Below are 17,286 nucleotides of genomic sequence, written 5' to 3' on the forward strand. Positions count from 1 at the left end.
TCACTGTTCGTTATCTTCACCTTTCTTTATTAGTATGCAAGGCTTAAAGAAAGATGGACAGTTTCAAGGCATTATATTGGGGTCTTCTTATTTTCTTTTACATAGAGAATGGTTTTTAACATGCAGTGAGTGAAAATGATGTACTATTAGGAAACCTTATAAAATGCTTCCATGGGGATCCGGGTTAAAATAGGTCCTCAGTACCCCTTGTTTGTCGTAAGAGGCGACTAAATGGGGTGGTCCTTCGGACGAGGCCTCGTGTCTCAGCTGATGTACGATAAAGATCCCTCCCTGCTCAAAGGCCGTAAATGCCGAGCATATATCTAAATGTTGCAGCCCTTCCTTAGCAACGGTGACGTCTCCATAAGATTGAAAATGTGTAGAGTTTAAACCATGCAGAACCAACTTTGCTTTTTTTCTTTCACATACAATGTACAATAGCTTTTTCAACAGGGTTCTAAATCTTTAAATGAAGATAAAGTAGTGTTGAATTTAGATTTTCCTATATGCTATGTACCTTATAAAATGTATATACCATAGTGGAGTCAATTTATTTTGGTTCAAGGTAGAAGTGGATATCCAATACCTTACTATTTTCAGAGTTTGTATTTTCATATTTAGACCACCCCAGTGTTTGTATCAAGCCTTGCTCTATGTTACTTTGGAATGTATAAAAGATCGCTAGTATTAAACCAATGAATATTTCAAGTGTATGGAAGTTTGTTAGTGTTATAACGTTAGATTTTCTTATGATTTCAGAACTTATTTATTTTTCGTGATTCTGATCAATTATTTTAGGTAAATTTTACATTCCTCTCTGGATATTCTCATCCGTTTTCATTGCAACTTATTATTTGTTATCACCTACTCTAAAACCATACATGTATTTACTTATGTTTATAATAAATTTGTAAACTTTATGGATCTTTTAATTTCAAGGTAATCTGTGAATCACAAACTGTACCCGAGTACAACACGGAAGGAATGTGTTTCATAATTCATACTGTATGATAAGTCCTTCTGATCCCAAGTACAGGGTGTTTCATAATATGTTCGTTATCTTCACCTTTCATATGTTAGATTTAAATCTACAATTGAACAAACATATGAAACAGATATATAAAAAAAAAACACTCTGTACTATTGTATATTGACAGCGAGATCTTTTAATAAAGACGATAAATAAGATGAGAAGGGTTGTTTGTTTGGAAATAAAAGATATCAAAATTCGTACTTCGCACTGATTTGATGCATGATGAAAGGTGAAGATAACTAATAGTGATCAATCTCATAACTCCTATAAGGAATACAAAATAGAGAGTTGGGTGAACACGGACTCCTGGAAATATCAGAGATGTGTTCGGGAGGTTGACGTTCTGAAAGTTCGACAATGATTGACAATTTCACGAGAATTACGAATATGTATACACATATAATGATTACCTATATAGACTCGCACGCAATCTAGCGTTGATTCAGATAATGTCTGTCTTTTTTGTACGCCGTCTAGCTCCAATTTAGTTAATGACTGTTGGTTTTGCATCGGTGATCGTTGGGTTTGCAACGGAGTCTGTCGAATTTATCTCAAGCTGGTTAGTTTTGTATTTCAGTATGTTTTTGAAAATTAATTGTTCGTTTTGTAATAACGTCGATTTATTTTTACTCTTTTCACTGCCCATAATGAAAGGGGATTAATCAATTACCACACACTTTATTTTTTTTTTTTTTATTATTATAGAAAATTAGATTTTTTATATTCTTATAAAGGGCATATAACTCTTCAAAACAGCATCACGTGCAAAAAGGTCAGCTTCTAGTAATTTACCAGCCATTTAGAATTCATCTACTTAATTTTGTTCATTATTTAACAATACTTCCAATGTTATTTATTACAATTGTTTTGATTGGACAAAAATAAAGCTAAATGAGAATTTACAATAAATCCAAGAACGCTATGTACATGTATTCATACGCGCCAGAAAATATATAACATATCGCAGGAAAACTATTCCAAATTTTGAGATTGATAATACAAGGAACGAAATGGAATTATAAGAAGCAAACATTCTTTTGAAGAATTTATCGATGTGTAAACTCCGGGCATTTTACTCACAAACTTAACATAAAAGTGATTCGCACTTTTGTTTAGTTTGTGAGTAAAATGTCCAGAGTTTACACATCAAAACATTCTTCAAAAGGAATGTTTAATCCTTTAATAATCAATTGTTTTTATTGAAATCAGTCACAATTGTTGAATTAAGCTTCCGTTATACATTGAATACCTGTAATATATTGGCATTTAGAGTTCTCTTATGTTTCCTTTGAATTTTCGTTTATCCTCGACAATGAATACATGTTTGTTGAAAACTAGTCCATTTCGGTTTTTTATTACCACCTGTTTGCGTAATCACTACCAAATTTGAAGCGTCATCAAGGTCAAAGGGTGTGTTGTCTATGATATTTAAAGCAATGAATGGGTCAACGATATCGAGTTTATTATTTTAGATCATAAAAAATATAGATATAAACAATATAATCTTTCTTTGTTGTTTCATCGGATGATGAAGATAGCAATCAATGCAGAAAAAATTGCATAACCCACTAACATTGGTTATGATTTTTTTCTGCAGTGCTTGCTACTTTCATTAAACCGTGAAAAGTGATCAGCAATACAATTATGGTCTCCACGAATATTATTGCGTTATATTTTCGGTGTTAGTTATCAGCACAAAGAAGTTTGGCTAAGTATCACCAGTAAAAATAGCTAGTAAGAAAGAAATCAGCATTCGTTACCATAGGTGTAACGTCAAAATGCTGTTCATTGAAATAAGCTGATAAAAAATTAGCATTCGACACAAAGATGCAAGGTGAAGATAACGAACAGTGATCAATCTCATAACTCCTATAAGCAATACAAAATAGATAGTTGGGCAAACACGGACCCCTGGACACACCAGAGGTGGGATCAGGTGTATAGGAGGCGTAGGATGAGACGTACAAAATGCCTCTAGTTATCAGCACAAACAAAATCTGGCTAAATATCACCAGTACGTAAAACTAGCAATTCATTACAATAGACATAACGTCATGATGCGGTTCATCAAAATAAGCTGATAAAAGATTAGCATTCGACACAAAAGATGTGACGTAAAAATGCCTCTAGCTGTTAACAAAAATATGGCTAAGTATCACCAGTAAATGTAGCTAGCAAACAGCATCCGTTACATATAACGTCAAAATGCTGTTCATTAAAATAAGCTGAGAAAACATAAGCATCCGACACAATGGACTTGACGTTGAGATGCTATAGTCATCAGCATAAAACAAATTCTTTCTAATTACCTGAATTAAATCTAGCAAGCAAGGAAATACATATCCGTTACAGTGAACGTAATGTCAAAATGCTATTCATATAAAAACTGATAGAAGACTGAGCACCCTACACTGTAAACGTGACATGAAAATGCTTATAGCCCTCAGTGCAATCAAAATGTTGACTAGATGCCACAGAAATAGATTATACCAGCGAAGGAAATCAGCATCTATTTTACGTGTAATAAACGATGTAGTCCCTAGCACAATCAAAATGTCGACTGGGTTACATACAATCAAAGTCATATATGTAATCAGCATCGTGATAATAAAACTAACGTCAAAATGTTGCACCTAATAATTAACGATTATGATTTACCATAAAGTTTGTCAGCATAATGATAATGCGACATAAAAAAAACCACTTAATAGAACTGGCTAAATATAAATTAATCACTACAATTTGTAAATTTACTTTATAATAGCCAGAAATACTAAAATCACAATTAAGTAATTTATTAAAGATTAACTGCTGTTCATAAATCTACCTCAGTGCAACACTATAGTCACCCTGAACATTATATATATATATGTTACAAATAAATTTGATAATGGATAGAGACCCAAAGCCAGTAATTTTGGACCATAGTTTTACGAAAATGTATTAGATTTGAATAGACGTGACTCAATTAATTATTTAATATTTCATTACAACAAAATATAGCATACAGTGCTTAAGTCACATCAATAATTTGTACAAGATAAATCTAATACTTATTTGAGGAAATTAGTGACATGCCCATTAGGCAAAATGAAGAATAGCACTCCTTAAACTTTGCAAATATTTTTGCATGGGGTGGTGTAGATGCAAGGTGAAGATAACGAACAGTGATCAATCTCATAACTCCTACAAGCAATACAAAATAGATAGTTGGGCAAACACGGACCCCTGGACACACCAGAGGCGGGATCAGGTGCCTAGGAGGAGTAAGCATCCCCTGTTGACCGGTCACACCCGCCGTGAGCCCCATATCCTGATCAGGTAAACGGAGTTATCCGCAGTCAAAATCAGTGTGCCAAGAACGGCTTAACAATCGGTATGAAACACGTCAGACAGCATTTGACCCAATGCGAGGTTGTATTGACGAACTAGATCGTTATAACGACCATAGAATTTGCGAAATGCTGACTTCAATCGAGATGTACTCCATTCGCAGCCATGTATGATAGGTCCCCCCCAGAAACCGTAATAATAACCGTAGGCCTGTGAACCACACAATGACTGGAGTACAGTGTTAAGTTGAATTACTCTGTCGTTGTACCGGGAGTCTGAAACACGGGGAGATCTGCGCAAAACTTGTCCAATGATCACTTTTTTTCACTTTACCAGAAGTAACGAGAAAGTTAGCAAAAGAAAAAAATTCCAGATCCAATCTCTGAAACAGATCTTGATGAGTCACAAACATCGTTACTTCCTATCTGTAGCAAACATAAGTCCTGTCCATGGAAATTGTATAACGCTGGCATGGGTGGTAGCCAGACGGTATATGGTCAATCCTCCTCGAGCGTAAAAAGAAATACAAAAAATGTCTCGCTGCAGGCGAAAACTAAAGTTCTTCTCAGTGGAGTCAATGAATTCCCGTAATCGCCGAATAAAAGAATGTCCAACAACTACCACATTTTGGCCGCATGCCGCCATGGACGATAAACAAGGCAGAAAGTTATAATACAAGATTACGAATTCACCTGATAACTCACAGATTAATTCCAAAATTAAATCAATCCAATAACTAAATTACATCAGTCTGTAAAATTAAAATCGTAAACGATACTGTTATGAATGAAATAATTTTAAAAATTCACAGACCAAATTACTTTGTTACCTTTTGTAAGTATTGGGATTCAAAATGACCTCATAGAAAAAGTAATTTCTTAATGTTTAGTACCCCAGAGAAAAGGGGATTTCTTAATGTTAAATACCCCATAGAAAAAGGCTTTCTAAATGTTCAGAACCCTATAGAAAAAGGGGGTTTCTATATGTTAAGTATCCCCAAAAGAACAACACAGATGTATTTAGGTGATTTCTGAAGGCAAAGAATTCTTATAAAATATATTTTAAAAATACCCAGAAAGACCACAAGTTCTTCCCCTTGTTATGGAACACAGTTACTGTAATGAAACATCTCACCTCCAATCATCTGTATGGAGCAGCTTGTTTCGTTGAATATTGTTTAACGTCCCACTCAAGATTTTTTTTATTCATATGGAGACGTCACCGTTCCCGGTGAAGGGCTACAAAATTTAGGCCTATGATTCGGCACTTACGGCCTTTGAGCAGGGAGGGATGTTTATCTTTCCACACCTGCTGTGACACGATGCCTCAGTTTTTACGGCCCCATCAGACGGACCGCCCCATTTAGTCGCCTCTTACGACAAGCAAGGGGTACTGCAGACCTACATGTATTCTAACCCGAATCCCTACGGGACTTCAAAGCATGAAATAAGTTTCTCGTGATTATGCAAATACTCTAACAAGGTGTACTCGAGTCATCTTTGACATATTTGCTTCTTTGAATCGTAACACACATTTGTAATTGTATAATGGTATAACAGGAATCAGCGTAGGCTCTAAGCGAAATAAGTTTAGATATAGCTTCTCCCAAAATACAACTTCATTTTCAAAATAAGTCAATATTACATGTATTTAGGATCAAAAAGACTTATTATACTACATGAATTATGAAATACATTGTTTCCGTGGACATACCAGAGGTGGGTCAGGTGCCTCGGAAGAGTAAGCATCCCCTGTCGACCGGTCACACCCGCCGTGAGCCCCTATATCCTGTTCAGGTAAACGGAGTTATCCGCAGTCAAAATCAGTGTGCCAAGAACAGTTTAACAAACGATATGAAACACGTCGGACAGCATTTGACCCAATGATAGGTTGTATTGACGAACTAAATAATATAATGAAATAAACTCAAAGAAGTTGCAAATTCAGGGAAAGCTCTATAATGACATTGATTTAAAAAGATAAATGTGTAAGAGACAAGCATAAACAAGTAAATAAAACCGCAATCACAAGATCTGACCATAAATTTCATAACTTGAAAAAACCATGTCACCGTGAAACAGGAAAGAGGTGTTAAAGTTGAAATGTTAACAAGTGAAAAAATGATTTCCCCAAAGAAAAAGCATCTATTAAAACGTTGAATATTCAACAAATTGCTTGGAAATACTTATGCCAAATATAAAAGTAAAAAATTAAATCTATAAAATAAAAACTATTTTTAGAATTCCCACAACAAGCACGCACAAATACACACATACATACACTGTACATGCACATACCGTGGCAAAACAGTTTTTATACCATTGTGTACCAAAAGAGTTAACGCGCATTAAACGTCAATGTGCAATAACTTTATAGTATATAATTTTTGAATAGATTTATTTATCAAATTTTTAATTGTTTTATTGTGAATAATCTTAAGCTTGTTTTAGGTAATATGTTGAGTATTTTATCAATTATTGATCTATGAAATATTACATGTGAACTGTGGTTATGTACTTTCAACTGTCTAGTTGGCAAATGAGTTATTGTTATTATTATCATTATTATAAAAGACCGTGCAAAAGACGTGTCCAGAACGTCTTGGATGGAACACAGAAACATGTTATTGTAAAAGTTTCTTTCGATCTTTCGGATTGTGAAAAAATGTTCTGTGAGGGGAGAAGATCAGTAGTAGGAGCATGTCCCCTTAACACGTGTCCCCACTAATCTAATCTAATGTCTTATATCGATCATTGTATGGCCAGGTAAAATATATCCCTCTTTCTAATTTGATATCTTGTATCAGTCATTATGGGACATGACGGTAAGGACAAAAGGTTTGTCCTATTCAGACACTTCAAGTGTTGTCTTCAGAGCGCAGGTAAAATCTGTCTATTTGTCTATCATGTCTCTCTTTCTCTCTTCATATTTACCTTTTGCTTTATAAAGCAGAAGTAAAACGATCGATCGATAAGCAACTTGAAGGACATGTTGCAATCGAAACAATTATTAAGCGACGGGATTCCCGTATGATCGTGTGATAATCTTTCTTTCGATTTTGTAAAACAGTCAAAATCATATACATTAACGGTAAGTATTGCTATTTAGACATACATTATTGAGCATCAGGATTGAAGATACATTTTATATGGCTTTCTATATGTATTACTAGTAGAAAGAAGAATATGCAGGTAGTGGTCTTGATGCGTCCTCTAAAATGACCTTCTATGCTGTAAATTTAAATTTCCTTTATTTTCATGAAATATTTGTTAAGTCTACTTATCAGAAATGCTCATGAGAAAAAAGTACCCAATCCTAAACAATTTTCCTTTCCGTAAACTTACATGGTGATGATGTTTGTGAACACCTACATGTGTGTACATGTGTTATATTCTACATTGTATCTCTACCAGATATATATTTATAAACAAAAGTTGGTAATATCACTGAAATATAAAATTTAAACCTACTTGTTGAAGAAGCAATTGTCTATTATGACATATGGTAATATAAAAGGTTGTGAAGTTATACGTATTGATGATGTTTTTGGAGAAAAGTTTCGTGATTTCAAATTTACTAAAGAATTTTTTAGACTCAACATCTTGCATATGTTATGTCACAATAAGTTTGAAGTTTCTCTTCACAGTTGTTGACGTTTTCATGCGCATCTTTGTAAGGATTTCTGTGAAATTAAGGCATCCATAATAGGTACGGCAACTCACATCCTTTCGTCCCATTTACTGGGACATTAACGGCAAACTGACAACTAAACTGTATGAGAAACGGGATGATTTCAGCTTCTCGTATATCTTGTCTCTATGAAATTCAAAGGACAATTCATTATGTGTACATAATGTAGACACTGGTAAGTTAACATCTTGTCGATATTGAATTTTGCTATTCAACATGTGGGCATGTCCCCTTTACACGTGTCTCCACTAATTTAATCTAATGTCTTATATCGATCATTGTATGGCCAGGTAAAATATATCTCTCTTTCTAATTTGATATCTTGTATCAGTCATTATGGGACATGACGGTAAGGACAAAAGGTTTGTCCTATTCAGACACTTCAAGTGCTGTCTTCAGAGCGCAGGTAAAATCTGTCTGTCTGTCTGTCTATCATGTCTCTCTCTCTCTCTCTTCATATTTACCTTTTGCTTTATAAAGCAGAAGTAAAACGATCGATCGATAAGCAACTTGAAGGACATGTTGCAATCGAAACAATTATTAAGCGACGGGATTCCCGTATGATCGTGTGATAATCTTTCTTTCGATTTTGTAAAACAGTCAAAATCATATACATTAACGGTAAGTATTGCTATTTAGACATACATTATTGAGCATCAGGATTGAAGATACATTTTATATGGCTCTCTATATGTATTACTAGTAGAAAGAAGAATATGCAGGTAGTGGGCTTGATGCGTCCTCTAAAATGACCTTCTATGCTGTAAATTTAAATTTCCTTTATTTTCATGAAATATTTGTTAAGTCTACTTATCAGAAATGCTCATGAGAAAAAAGTACCCAATCCTAAACAATTTTCCTTTCCGTAAACTTACATGGTGATGATGTTTGTGAACACCTACATGTGTGTACATGTGTTATATCCTATATTGTATCTCTACCAGATATATATTTATAAACAAAAATCACCTTCGAATTTCACATGAATTTGATTAATTTTTATTGATGATATATCAATTCTTAAAAGTCTGATACCGCAATAACTTATGTATCGTATGAAATGTAAACCTTTCGATAGTTTGAAGAAAACAATAAATATATATAAAGAAATATATAATCGAAGAGTTCTACTCTGCAGAATGAAAAGTGAAGATAACGAACAGTGACCAATCTCATAACTCCTATAAGCAATACAAAATAGATAGTTGGGCAAACACGGACCCCTGGACACACCAGAGGTGGGATCAGGTGCCTAGGAGGAATAAGCATTCCCTGTCGACCGATCACACCCACCATGAGCCCTATATCCTTATCAGGTAAACGGAGCTATCCGTAGTCAAATCAGTGTGCCAAAAACGGCCTAACGATCGGTATGACACACGTCCGACAGCATTTGACCCAATGATAGGTTGTATTGACGAACTAGATCGTAATAACGACCATAGAACTGGCGAAATGCTGACTTCAATCGAGACTGTTGAAATCCCTGTACCATCAATTTGTCAGTAGCTCGCGTCGATTTAAAACCTGACCATACGCAGAACAAGCTCTAGCGTATCGAATCAGTTGAGTGATATAAACACCATATGCAGGTGATAAAGGAATATTGCTACATAAGTATGGAAAGTTGACGATAGAGAAGCTGAAATCTCCCCGTTGATCACACAGTTGAGTTGTCAGTTGTCAGAATGTAATTATTGGATATGTAGATATATTTCAAAAGGAACATAAAGAAGGTAATTATATTGGGCGTCAATTGTTTTATAGGTTTGAATACAGTCGATTGATGGAGAAATTCAAATCCTTCAAAGCAGCCAAGACTTACTTCTCGAATACATGGGCGCCAGAGCGAAAACAGGTCATAGCAGAATTAACAAGTATCAAAGACGAAGTCCAGAGACAGGCGAAGATTCATTCTGTTGGATCTATTACGTATTCAAGCGTCGGTCTTGTGGGTGGGGGCCTGGCAATAGCTGGAATCGTGACGGCTCCATTCACCTTCGGAGTTTCTCTGGGATTAACGGTAGCTGGCATTGCTACAGGAGTGACATCTGGTGTTGCAGGAGTTGCTCACGGGGTTGTCAAATTTGGAATCGTCAAAAGTAAATGTAATGAAGCGAAAACGAGTCTGGAAAATCACAACACATCCTCTAAGAAAATGAAACGTTTAGTGGGAGAACTCGTAGAGGAGGTCGATGAATTCAAGCTGAAAATAAAAGGAAAGAACGAATTTGAAATTTCTCAGATATGGGATGGAATGAAGCGTACTGGAAGTGCAGTGATGCTTGGCAAAAGGATATATGATTTAGTGGTAAACTCCAGAGCTGCTGATGTGTATAGAAGAACCGGGAATGCAGATGAAGTTGACAGAATTTTAAGTCTTAGTAGTGAATTGGGCGACTTGTTACCCTCGGAAATGAAGGATGTCTCTAAAGGCGCTGCCAAACTGTCAGCTGAGGCCCTGAGCGTTGTTGCCGCTATTGGAATTGTTATCGATCTTGGATCACTGATTCACAATGCAGTCGATTTGTCAAAAATGGAGAAAGGAAAGCTCTGCAGCGAAGCCAAGAAACTTGAGGAGGTTATCAAAATTTTGGAAGAAGAATATGATGAATTGAGCAAATTTTTTAATTGATTTTTTTAATGATCTTATTATAGAAGTCCATTATTCTTGTTTTGGGGTAAAATACAATGTAATCCGCAGTGGCCCATCCATTAGAAAGACATTTAGTTCATGTACAAACAACGTATAAATGTTCAATATATGATTTAACTCGTTTACTCCTTTATCCAATGGAGATCACCAATCACATCAATTTTAATTATTACACTTTGATTTCCTAAACCGTTTGGGACATCACAAACAAGCGTCAATTTTACGTAGTTTGTTTATAAAATGTCTGGAAGCAAAGGTTCCAACAATACACTAACGTAAATTAATAACCGGGGGATCAAGATCTGATAAAAAGAATATCCCATGATTTGTGGTTTGATATCATTTATATCCAACTCCCTCTGTCTTTTCTATCCCTGAGCCTTGAAACGATATCCTGAAAATACGGATGTATATTTAATTGCTGTTATAAAATTTACAAATTCATTTCAAAATTAAGGATTATCTCCATCATGCATAGCTTTTATCCTTGGACGAATTTGGCTCCACTTATTTGGCACGCTGTTTTTGGCTATATTTAGCTCTAAAACTTCATAGTTAGTTCGGATTTCAAACATTTCGGTTGAGCATCACTGAAGAGACATTATTTGTCGAAATGCGCATCTGGTGCATCAAAATTGGTACCGTATAAGTTTTTCATCTTAATGTCCTATCGAACGTCACAGCAAGATATCTTTATTCTGACGTAGAAGTTTTTGAATAAATTCTGCTTTCTAGAGTATAAAAAATTGAATAAAAACAGGTCAGCTAACAAAGGAGCACAATTCGTGCCCATGGGATTTCCAACAGACTATTGGAAGACCTGATTACCAAAGACTACGAAGATGTTGTCAGTGAGGAACTCTGGTATATTTTTATAGTGTGACCGGTGTTCGACAGGGAATGCTTACTCGTCCTAGGCATCTGATCTCAACTCTGGTGTGTCCAGGGTTCCGTGTTTGCCTAACTATCTATTTTGTATTGCTTATAGGAGTTATGAGATTGATCACTGTTCGTTATCTTCACGTTCCATCACAAAAAATCTCCAAAATGTAATTATATACAGAACTAGTTAACAATTTATACAATGAAGGTTATATTACATATTTATGATGAAGGCTAATAGACACGGTCCAGAAATTAATCAATGCCCCATCACGGCTAATTCATAATATTCCATGAAGGCTAAATCACAATGCCCCATCAAGATATGCGCAAAGAAGTTAAATCTTGTCAGGGTCACGCTAATTACGTATTGTCACATAGATATTCATGAGAAACACTTCAAAAATCTTAACAGTCGATGTAAAGTACCAACACATTACTCTGAAACTGTGGTTCAGCAAACACACTCTCGGCATAAGAACCTTTATTGATATAATAGTGAGGCTTGTGATATTCCAGCCAATCCTTAACAAACTCGTGGAACTCTCCGGGAAATAGCTTATCCGGCGTACGCCAAAAAGGTGCGTACTGCCTCTCTGCCTCTAAGGCGACCACTTGCTTTACACAAAATCATGGTTCTTAAAATGACTCTTAAAATCAAATCAACAGGAGATACTACCAGGAAAGGAATGAGCATCTTGTCGAGACTTCTATTTTAAGGCTTCTCGGAGTTGCATCTCCTAACTTTGAAACATCATCAGCATCATCAGTAATTAGGTCATCCTGATATTCCTGAACATTCCATCCATATTTACCGGCAATCCGAACAATTTTGTTCCTTTTGTTTAATTACTTTAAAATGGAGTTTAAAACATCAACTGCCAAGTCAACATCTATATTGTTTAGCTTTATATCTTTTGTAAAGTCATTATCTCCATCTGTGTTGAATTCAAATTGGATTTTATTGCTTGAGGTATCTTTTCCTCCACTGCCTTTGATAACAAGTTGATTTCACTGCTAATCTCTTGTTTCTGTCGTCTCAGGACCCGTTCAAGTTTATCAGGAAAAAAGTCTAAAGCATCCTGTAGTGGTAAATTCGTCAGAAGAACCATGCATCTAGATCTATCTAAATCTATCTGCATCAATTCAACATTTAGATAGATCGATGAGGTTTTATCACTGTTCGTTATCTTCACCTTTCATATATTAACAATAAGAATTTTCATTCATATGTCAATTCGATATATGTATCCATGTGAACTCGAAATAATACACACCACAGAGTGATCAACTTCTGCTTCATACTTTGATATTTTATTGAAAGTAGACATTAACGGCAAACTGGCATTTCAACTGTATGACAAACGGGATGATTTCAGCTTCTCCATCATCAACTCCCCATATCTATGTAGCAATATCCCATTATCACCTGCATATGGTGTTCATATATCTCAACTGATTCGGTACGCAAGAGTTTGTACTACGTATGATCAGTTTTAAATTTAGGCAGGCTACTGACAAACATGTTGATGGTGCAGGGGTTTCAACAGTCTTGTTCAAGGTCAGCATTTCGCAAAATCTCTAGTCCTTATAACAATCTAGTTTGCCAATACAGTCTATAATTGGGACAAGCGCTACCAGATTTGTCAAGTGCTGACTGACGTGTTCGATTGTTAGACCATTCTTGGCACACTAATTTTGATTACGGATAACTCCGTTTACCTCATCAAGATATAGGGCACACGGAGAATGTGATCGGTCAATAGATGTTTACTCCTCCTAGGCACCTGATTCCACCTATGGTGTATCCAGGGGTCCCTGTTTGCTCAACTATCTATTTTGTATTGCTCATAGGAGTTATCCATGTTTTTCGGTTGTGCGAGAGATTTTCGATTGGTGCTCGTAATCTTAATTCATAATCTTCGGCCTTGAAACCATTACAAGATTACAAGATTTATAAATATAAATTCAAATTAGCCCTCCAGAGAAATAACACAAGTTTCAAACAGAGAAAAGGAGGACCTATGATCTATATGGCAGATCTTACACGTGTATAAAAACAAGCTGAGCAAAACATAATTGTGTCGTTGTAGATAATGTTGCATAAGAAATATTTATAGAATATGTAACTGATGTTAATATTACGAGATTGTTCGTGTGCAAATGGATTCACTACTCAATATTTTTCATAAAATCATGTGTATATTTCATGCGAATATCATGTGTCTTACTTTCCATTTGTTCTCGAGCAATATATTCACAAGAAATTTGCACTGAGAATCATGCTAATCATGTGATCCACCAAACTTCCACCACACAAACGGAGTCACAGATAACTATGGGTAGTATGGTAATCCACTCTCTCCTGTGTTGGCTATTCGCAGATAGATCATGTAAAATATACTCTTTTGTATCCGCGAATTTGATGGCATTGATAAGGTGCGCTAAACAGAACAAACTGGGTTTATCATTCGTATACAAAGAGTAAGTTATTGTTTGCATCTGTGATGCAATTTACATGTGGTGTAAAATTAATGAACATTGGGTCACTTTAACTGGGATTATCCCCCTTTACACCATCCGGTAGGGATCCCTTTTGAAAAATATTTTGGAACTTTTGTTGCTTCATGTAAAGTGGGACACTTATGTGCTTCCGTTATTCTGTCTTTCCTTTTTTAGACAAAAGTCATCATGAAAATCACATCACTGGGGCAATAGGGTTTGTAGACAACAAGTAACAATTTAAAACATAATTAATTTGAGTAGCCATGAGCTCATCTCATGGCTGTCGATAAAATCCGAGCAACTAAGTCGGCACTCGAAGCTAAAAAATTGGCAACTTTGTCACTACATCGGATAGTTGGATTTCATCACGGGTTCAGATCATGGAGGAGATTATTTCGAAAAAAATCGGAAGAAGTTGAGATTTTCCGAGATGTTCTTGAAAACTCTACCAAAAATGTCATTTTCGCAGAAACCACATACAATGATTTTTTGGGCTACAGGCCTCAACTATGATCAATCCATGCACACAAAAACCTCAACCTGGCCTGGAAAAAATGTACTAGGACAGATACTTGGACGGGTAGCCACAGAAGTTAAGAAAAAATCGAAAAACAAATCCAAATCTGGGTTACCTCGCCCGGCTTCAGTCAAAAAATTATTATAACAGTCTCTCATGTTTGTTTATACCTGACACGATTTTTTGTCTGCTATATTCGCTATGGAACATTTGAAGTGTATTACCCTGAATGTAAGGGGTTTAAATGGTTATGAGAAAAGAAATACATTATATCAATGGTTTAATGATAACAATATCGATGCGATTTTTCTACAAGAAACACATTTCTGTGAAAAAAAATAATTTTAAGTATGACTCAAGATGGTTTGGTACATCCATACACTCTAATACTGACTCTGCTCATAGCAGAGGAGTATCCATTCTTTTTCATAAAAAGCTTAATTTTGACATCATAAATATACACAGATCTGTTGATGGTCGTAAACTTTTGATTAATATTAAAGTCAATGATCTAATTATCATACTCGTAAATGTTTATGCACCCAATGATGATAAAAGTAGAATAGAATTTTTCAAAAAATTAAAAACGTGGATTTTTAAGCTAGCAATGAGTGAAAACAATGCTATACTCGTAGGAGATTTTAATACGATTCTTAATAAACAGGATAGACATCAATCACAATCAACATATAAAGATAAAAGCTCAAAACATTTAGAAGATCTGCTATCATATTTAAACGTAGTCGATACATGGAAAATGAAACATAAAGAGAAGGATTCACGTGGTGTGACGGAAATGAAATACCTAAAAGTGGAATAGACTTTATATTCATGACTGAAAATTTTGAGTTAGATATGTCAAATGTCTTTCTTAGAAAACCTCCAAATACGCAAGGTAATAGAAGCTCGGATCATTCATCAATTAGATTAAACCTTTTAATGAATAAAGAAAACAGGGGTAAAGGTTTTTGGAAATTAAATACCTCGCTATTAACAGATATAAACTACACTACCGAGTTAAAACAGCTGTTAAAAGATAAACAAGAAGATTTAGAAAATATAATTGATAGTCAAACAAGATGGCAAAAGATTTTAATCATTTAATAGATATGAATAGAAAAAAATCTCTTGAAGTCGAATTAGATGAAATCTATTCGAAATCAACTAAAGGTGCATTTATTAGATCAAAAGCAAATTGGATAGAAAATGGAGAAAGGAACACATCCTACTTTTTAAGACTATAAAAAAAAAAAAAAAACAATCTGCCAATACAATATACGAAATTAAAGAAGATAATAAAATGATAAATAAAACTGAAGATATAATGAATTCACTTTGCAATTTTTATGAAAACTTGTATTCAACAAATCATGTCCCAGATGAAAATATAAAAAAATATTTAGAGGATTGTGAATATCCTCAACTAACCAATCAAGAAAAAGATATATGTGATAATCTTCCAACGGTTTCCGAATGTGCACAAGCTATAAAACAGATGAAAAACAACAAATCCCCCGGATCTGATGGAATACATGTACCTATCGAATTCTATAAAATATTTTGGAATGACATTAAAAATTAATTTTATAAATCACTAATTACAACATTTGAAAAAGAGGAAATGAGTTTTTCTCAAAAATTATCAATTATTTCTCTGATACATAAAAAGGGAGAGAAAACTGATCTTCGAAATTATAGACCAATTAGTCTTACAAATTGTGATTATAAAATTTTAGCACAAATTTTCGCCATAAGATTACAAAAAGTTATAGATAAACTAATAAGTAAAGACCAATCCGCATACATTAAAGGTAGATATATCGGTGAAAATGCAAGACTTTTACTTGATATATTTGAATACTGTGAAACAAAACAAAAAGAAGGAGCAATTTTACTTCTTGATTTTCAAATAGCTTTCGATTCTGTAGAATGGATAAAAAATTTATATACAAATCCTGTATATCGCATAAAAATAATGGATGGATGTCTAGGACCTGTAAAATGACCAAAGGCATTCGACAAGAATGTCCAATCTCAGCATTGCTTTTTCTATTTATCGTAGAAATAATGTGTCGAAAAAAATTCACAATTCACCTGAAGTTAAAGCCTTTAGTAATGACCTTATGACTAATGAAATAAAAATACTTCAACATCCAGACGACACATCACTTTTTTTTTTTTTTACAGGATATCAGATCTATAGAAAAAGTCATTAAAATAATTGAACACTTTGGTCAGGTATCAGGAATGCAACTCAATAAAAATGAATCTGAAGAAATACTATTAGGTCCTTTGAAAAACAGATATGATAAATTATATGATACCAATATCACCAATGCACCTGTTAAATGCTTAGGGATATATATAGGTCATGATGCTAATCAATGTTACAATAAAAACTGGACGGAAAAAATTAATAAACTAGAAAAAAGACTTACAATGTTGAATACAAGAAAATTAACCTTATATGGAAAATGTACCGTAATAAATACTTTACCATTAACACAATTATACTATAGTGCAACTATATTGCAATATCCAAGAAATGAATCCATAAAAAAAATTAAAGAAAACAATCTTCAATTTCTTATGGGGCAAAAGAAAAAGGATAAAAAGATATACTTTAATTGGAAAACAAGATGAAGGAGGAATAGGTATTGTTAATATTGA

General features: G+C 34.4%; 1 protein-coding gene across 7 annotated transcripts in view; it reads left to right on the top strand.

Moving 5' to 3' along the window:
* Positions 1-7,039: 7,039 nt before the first annotated feature.
* LOC125665230 (apolipoprotein L3-like) overlaps positions 7,040-17,286 on the top strand; it is a 73,300-nt gene continuing 63,053 nt past the window's right edge. The window contains exons 1-3 of one of the 7 annotated variants that reach the window (XM_048897868.2): positions 7,141-7,247; positions 8,013-8,074; positions 9,824-10,824. In XM_048897868.2, the coding sequence (XP_048753825.2) occupies positions 9,843-10,691 (849 nt within the window). In that variant the 5' untranslated portion in view covers positions 7,141-7,247; positions 8,013-8,074; positions 9,824-9,842 and the 3' untranslated portion in view covers positions 10,692-10,824. Of the gene's footprint in view, positions 7,248-7,355; positions 7,457-8,012; positions 8,075-8,375; positions 8,463-8,572; positions 8,678-9,823; positions 10,825-17,286 lie in introns of those variants that run through there. The other 6 variants (XM_048897869.2, XM_048897867.2, XM_048897870.2 and 3 more) reach the window with 6 other exon arrangements.

The sequence above is a fragment of the Ostrea edulis genome, chromosome 10 (genome assembly GCF_947568905.1).
Source record: "Ostrea edulis chromosome 10, xbOstEdul1.1, whole genome shotgun sequence".
Lineage (NCBI taxonomy): Eukaryota > Metazoa > Mollusca > Bivalvia > Ostreida > Ostreidae > Ostrea > Ostrea edulis.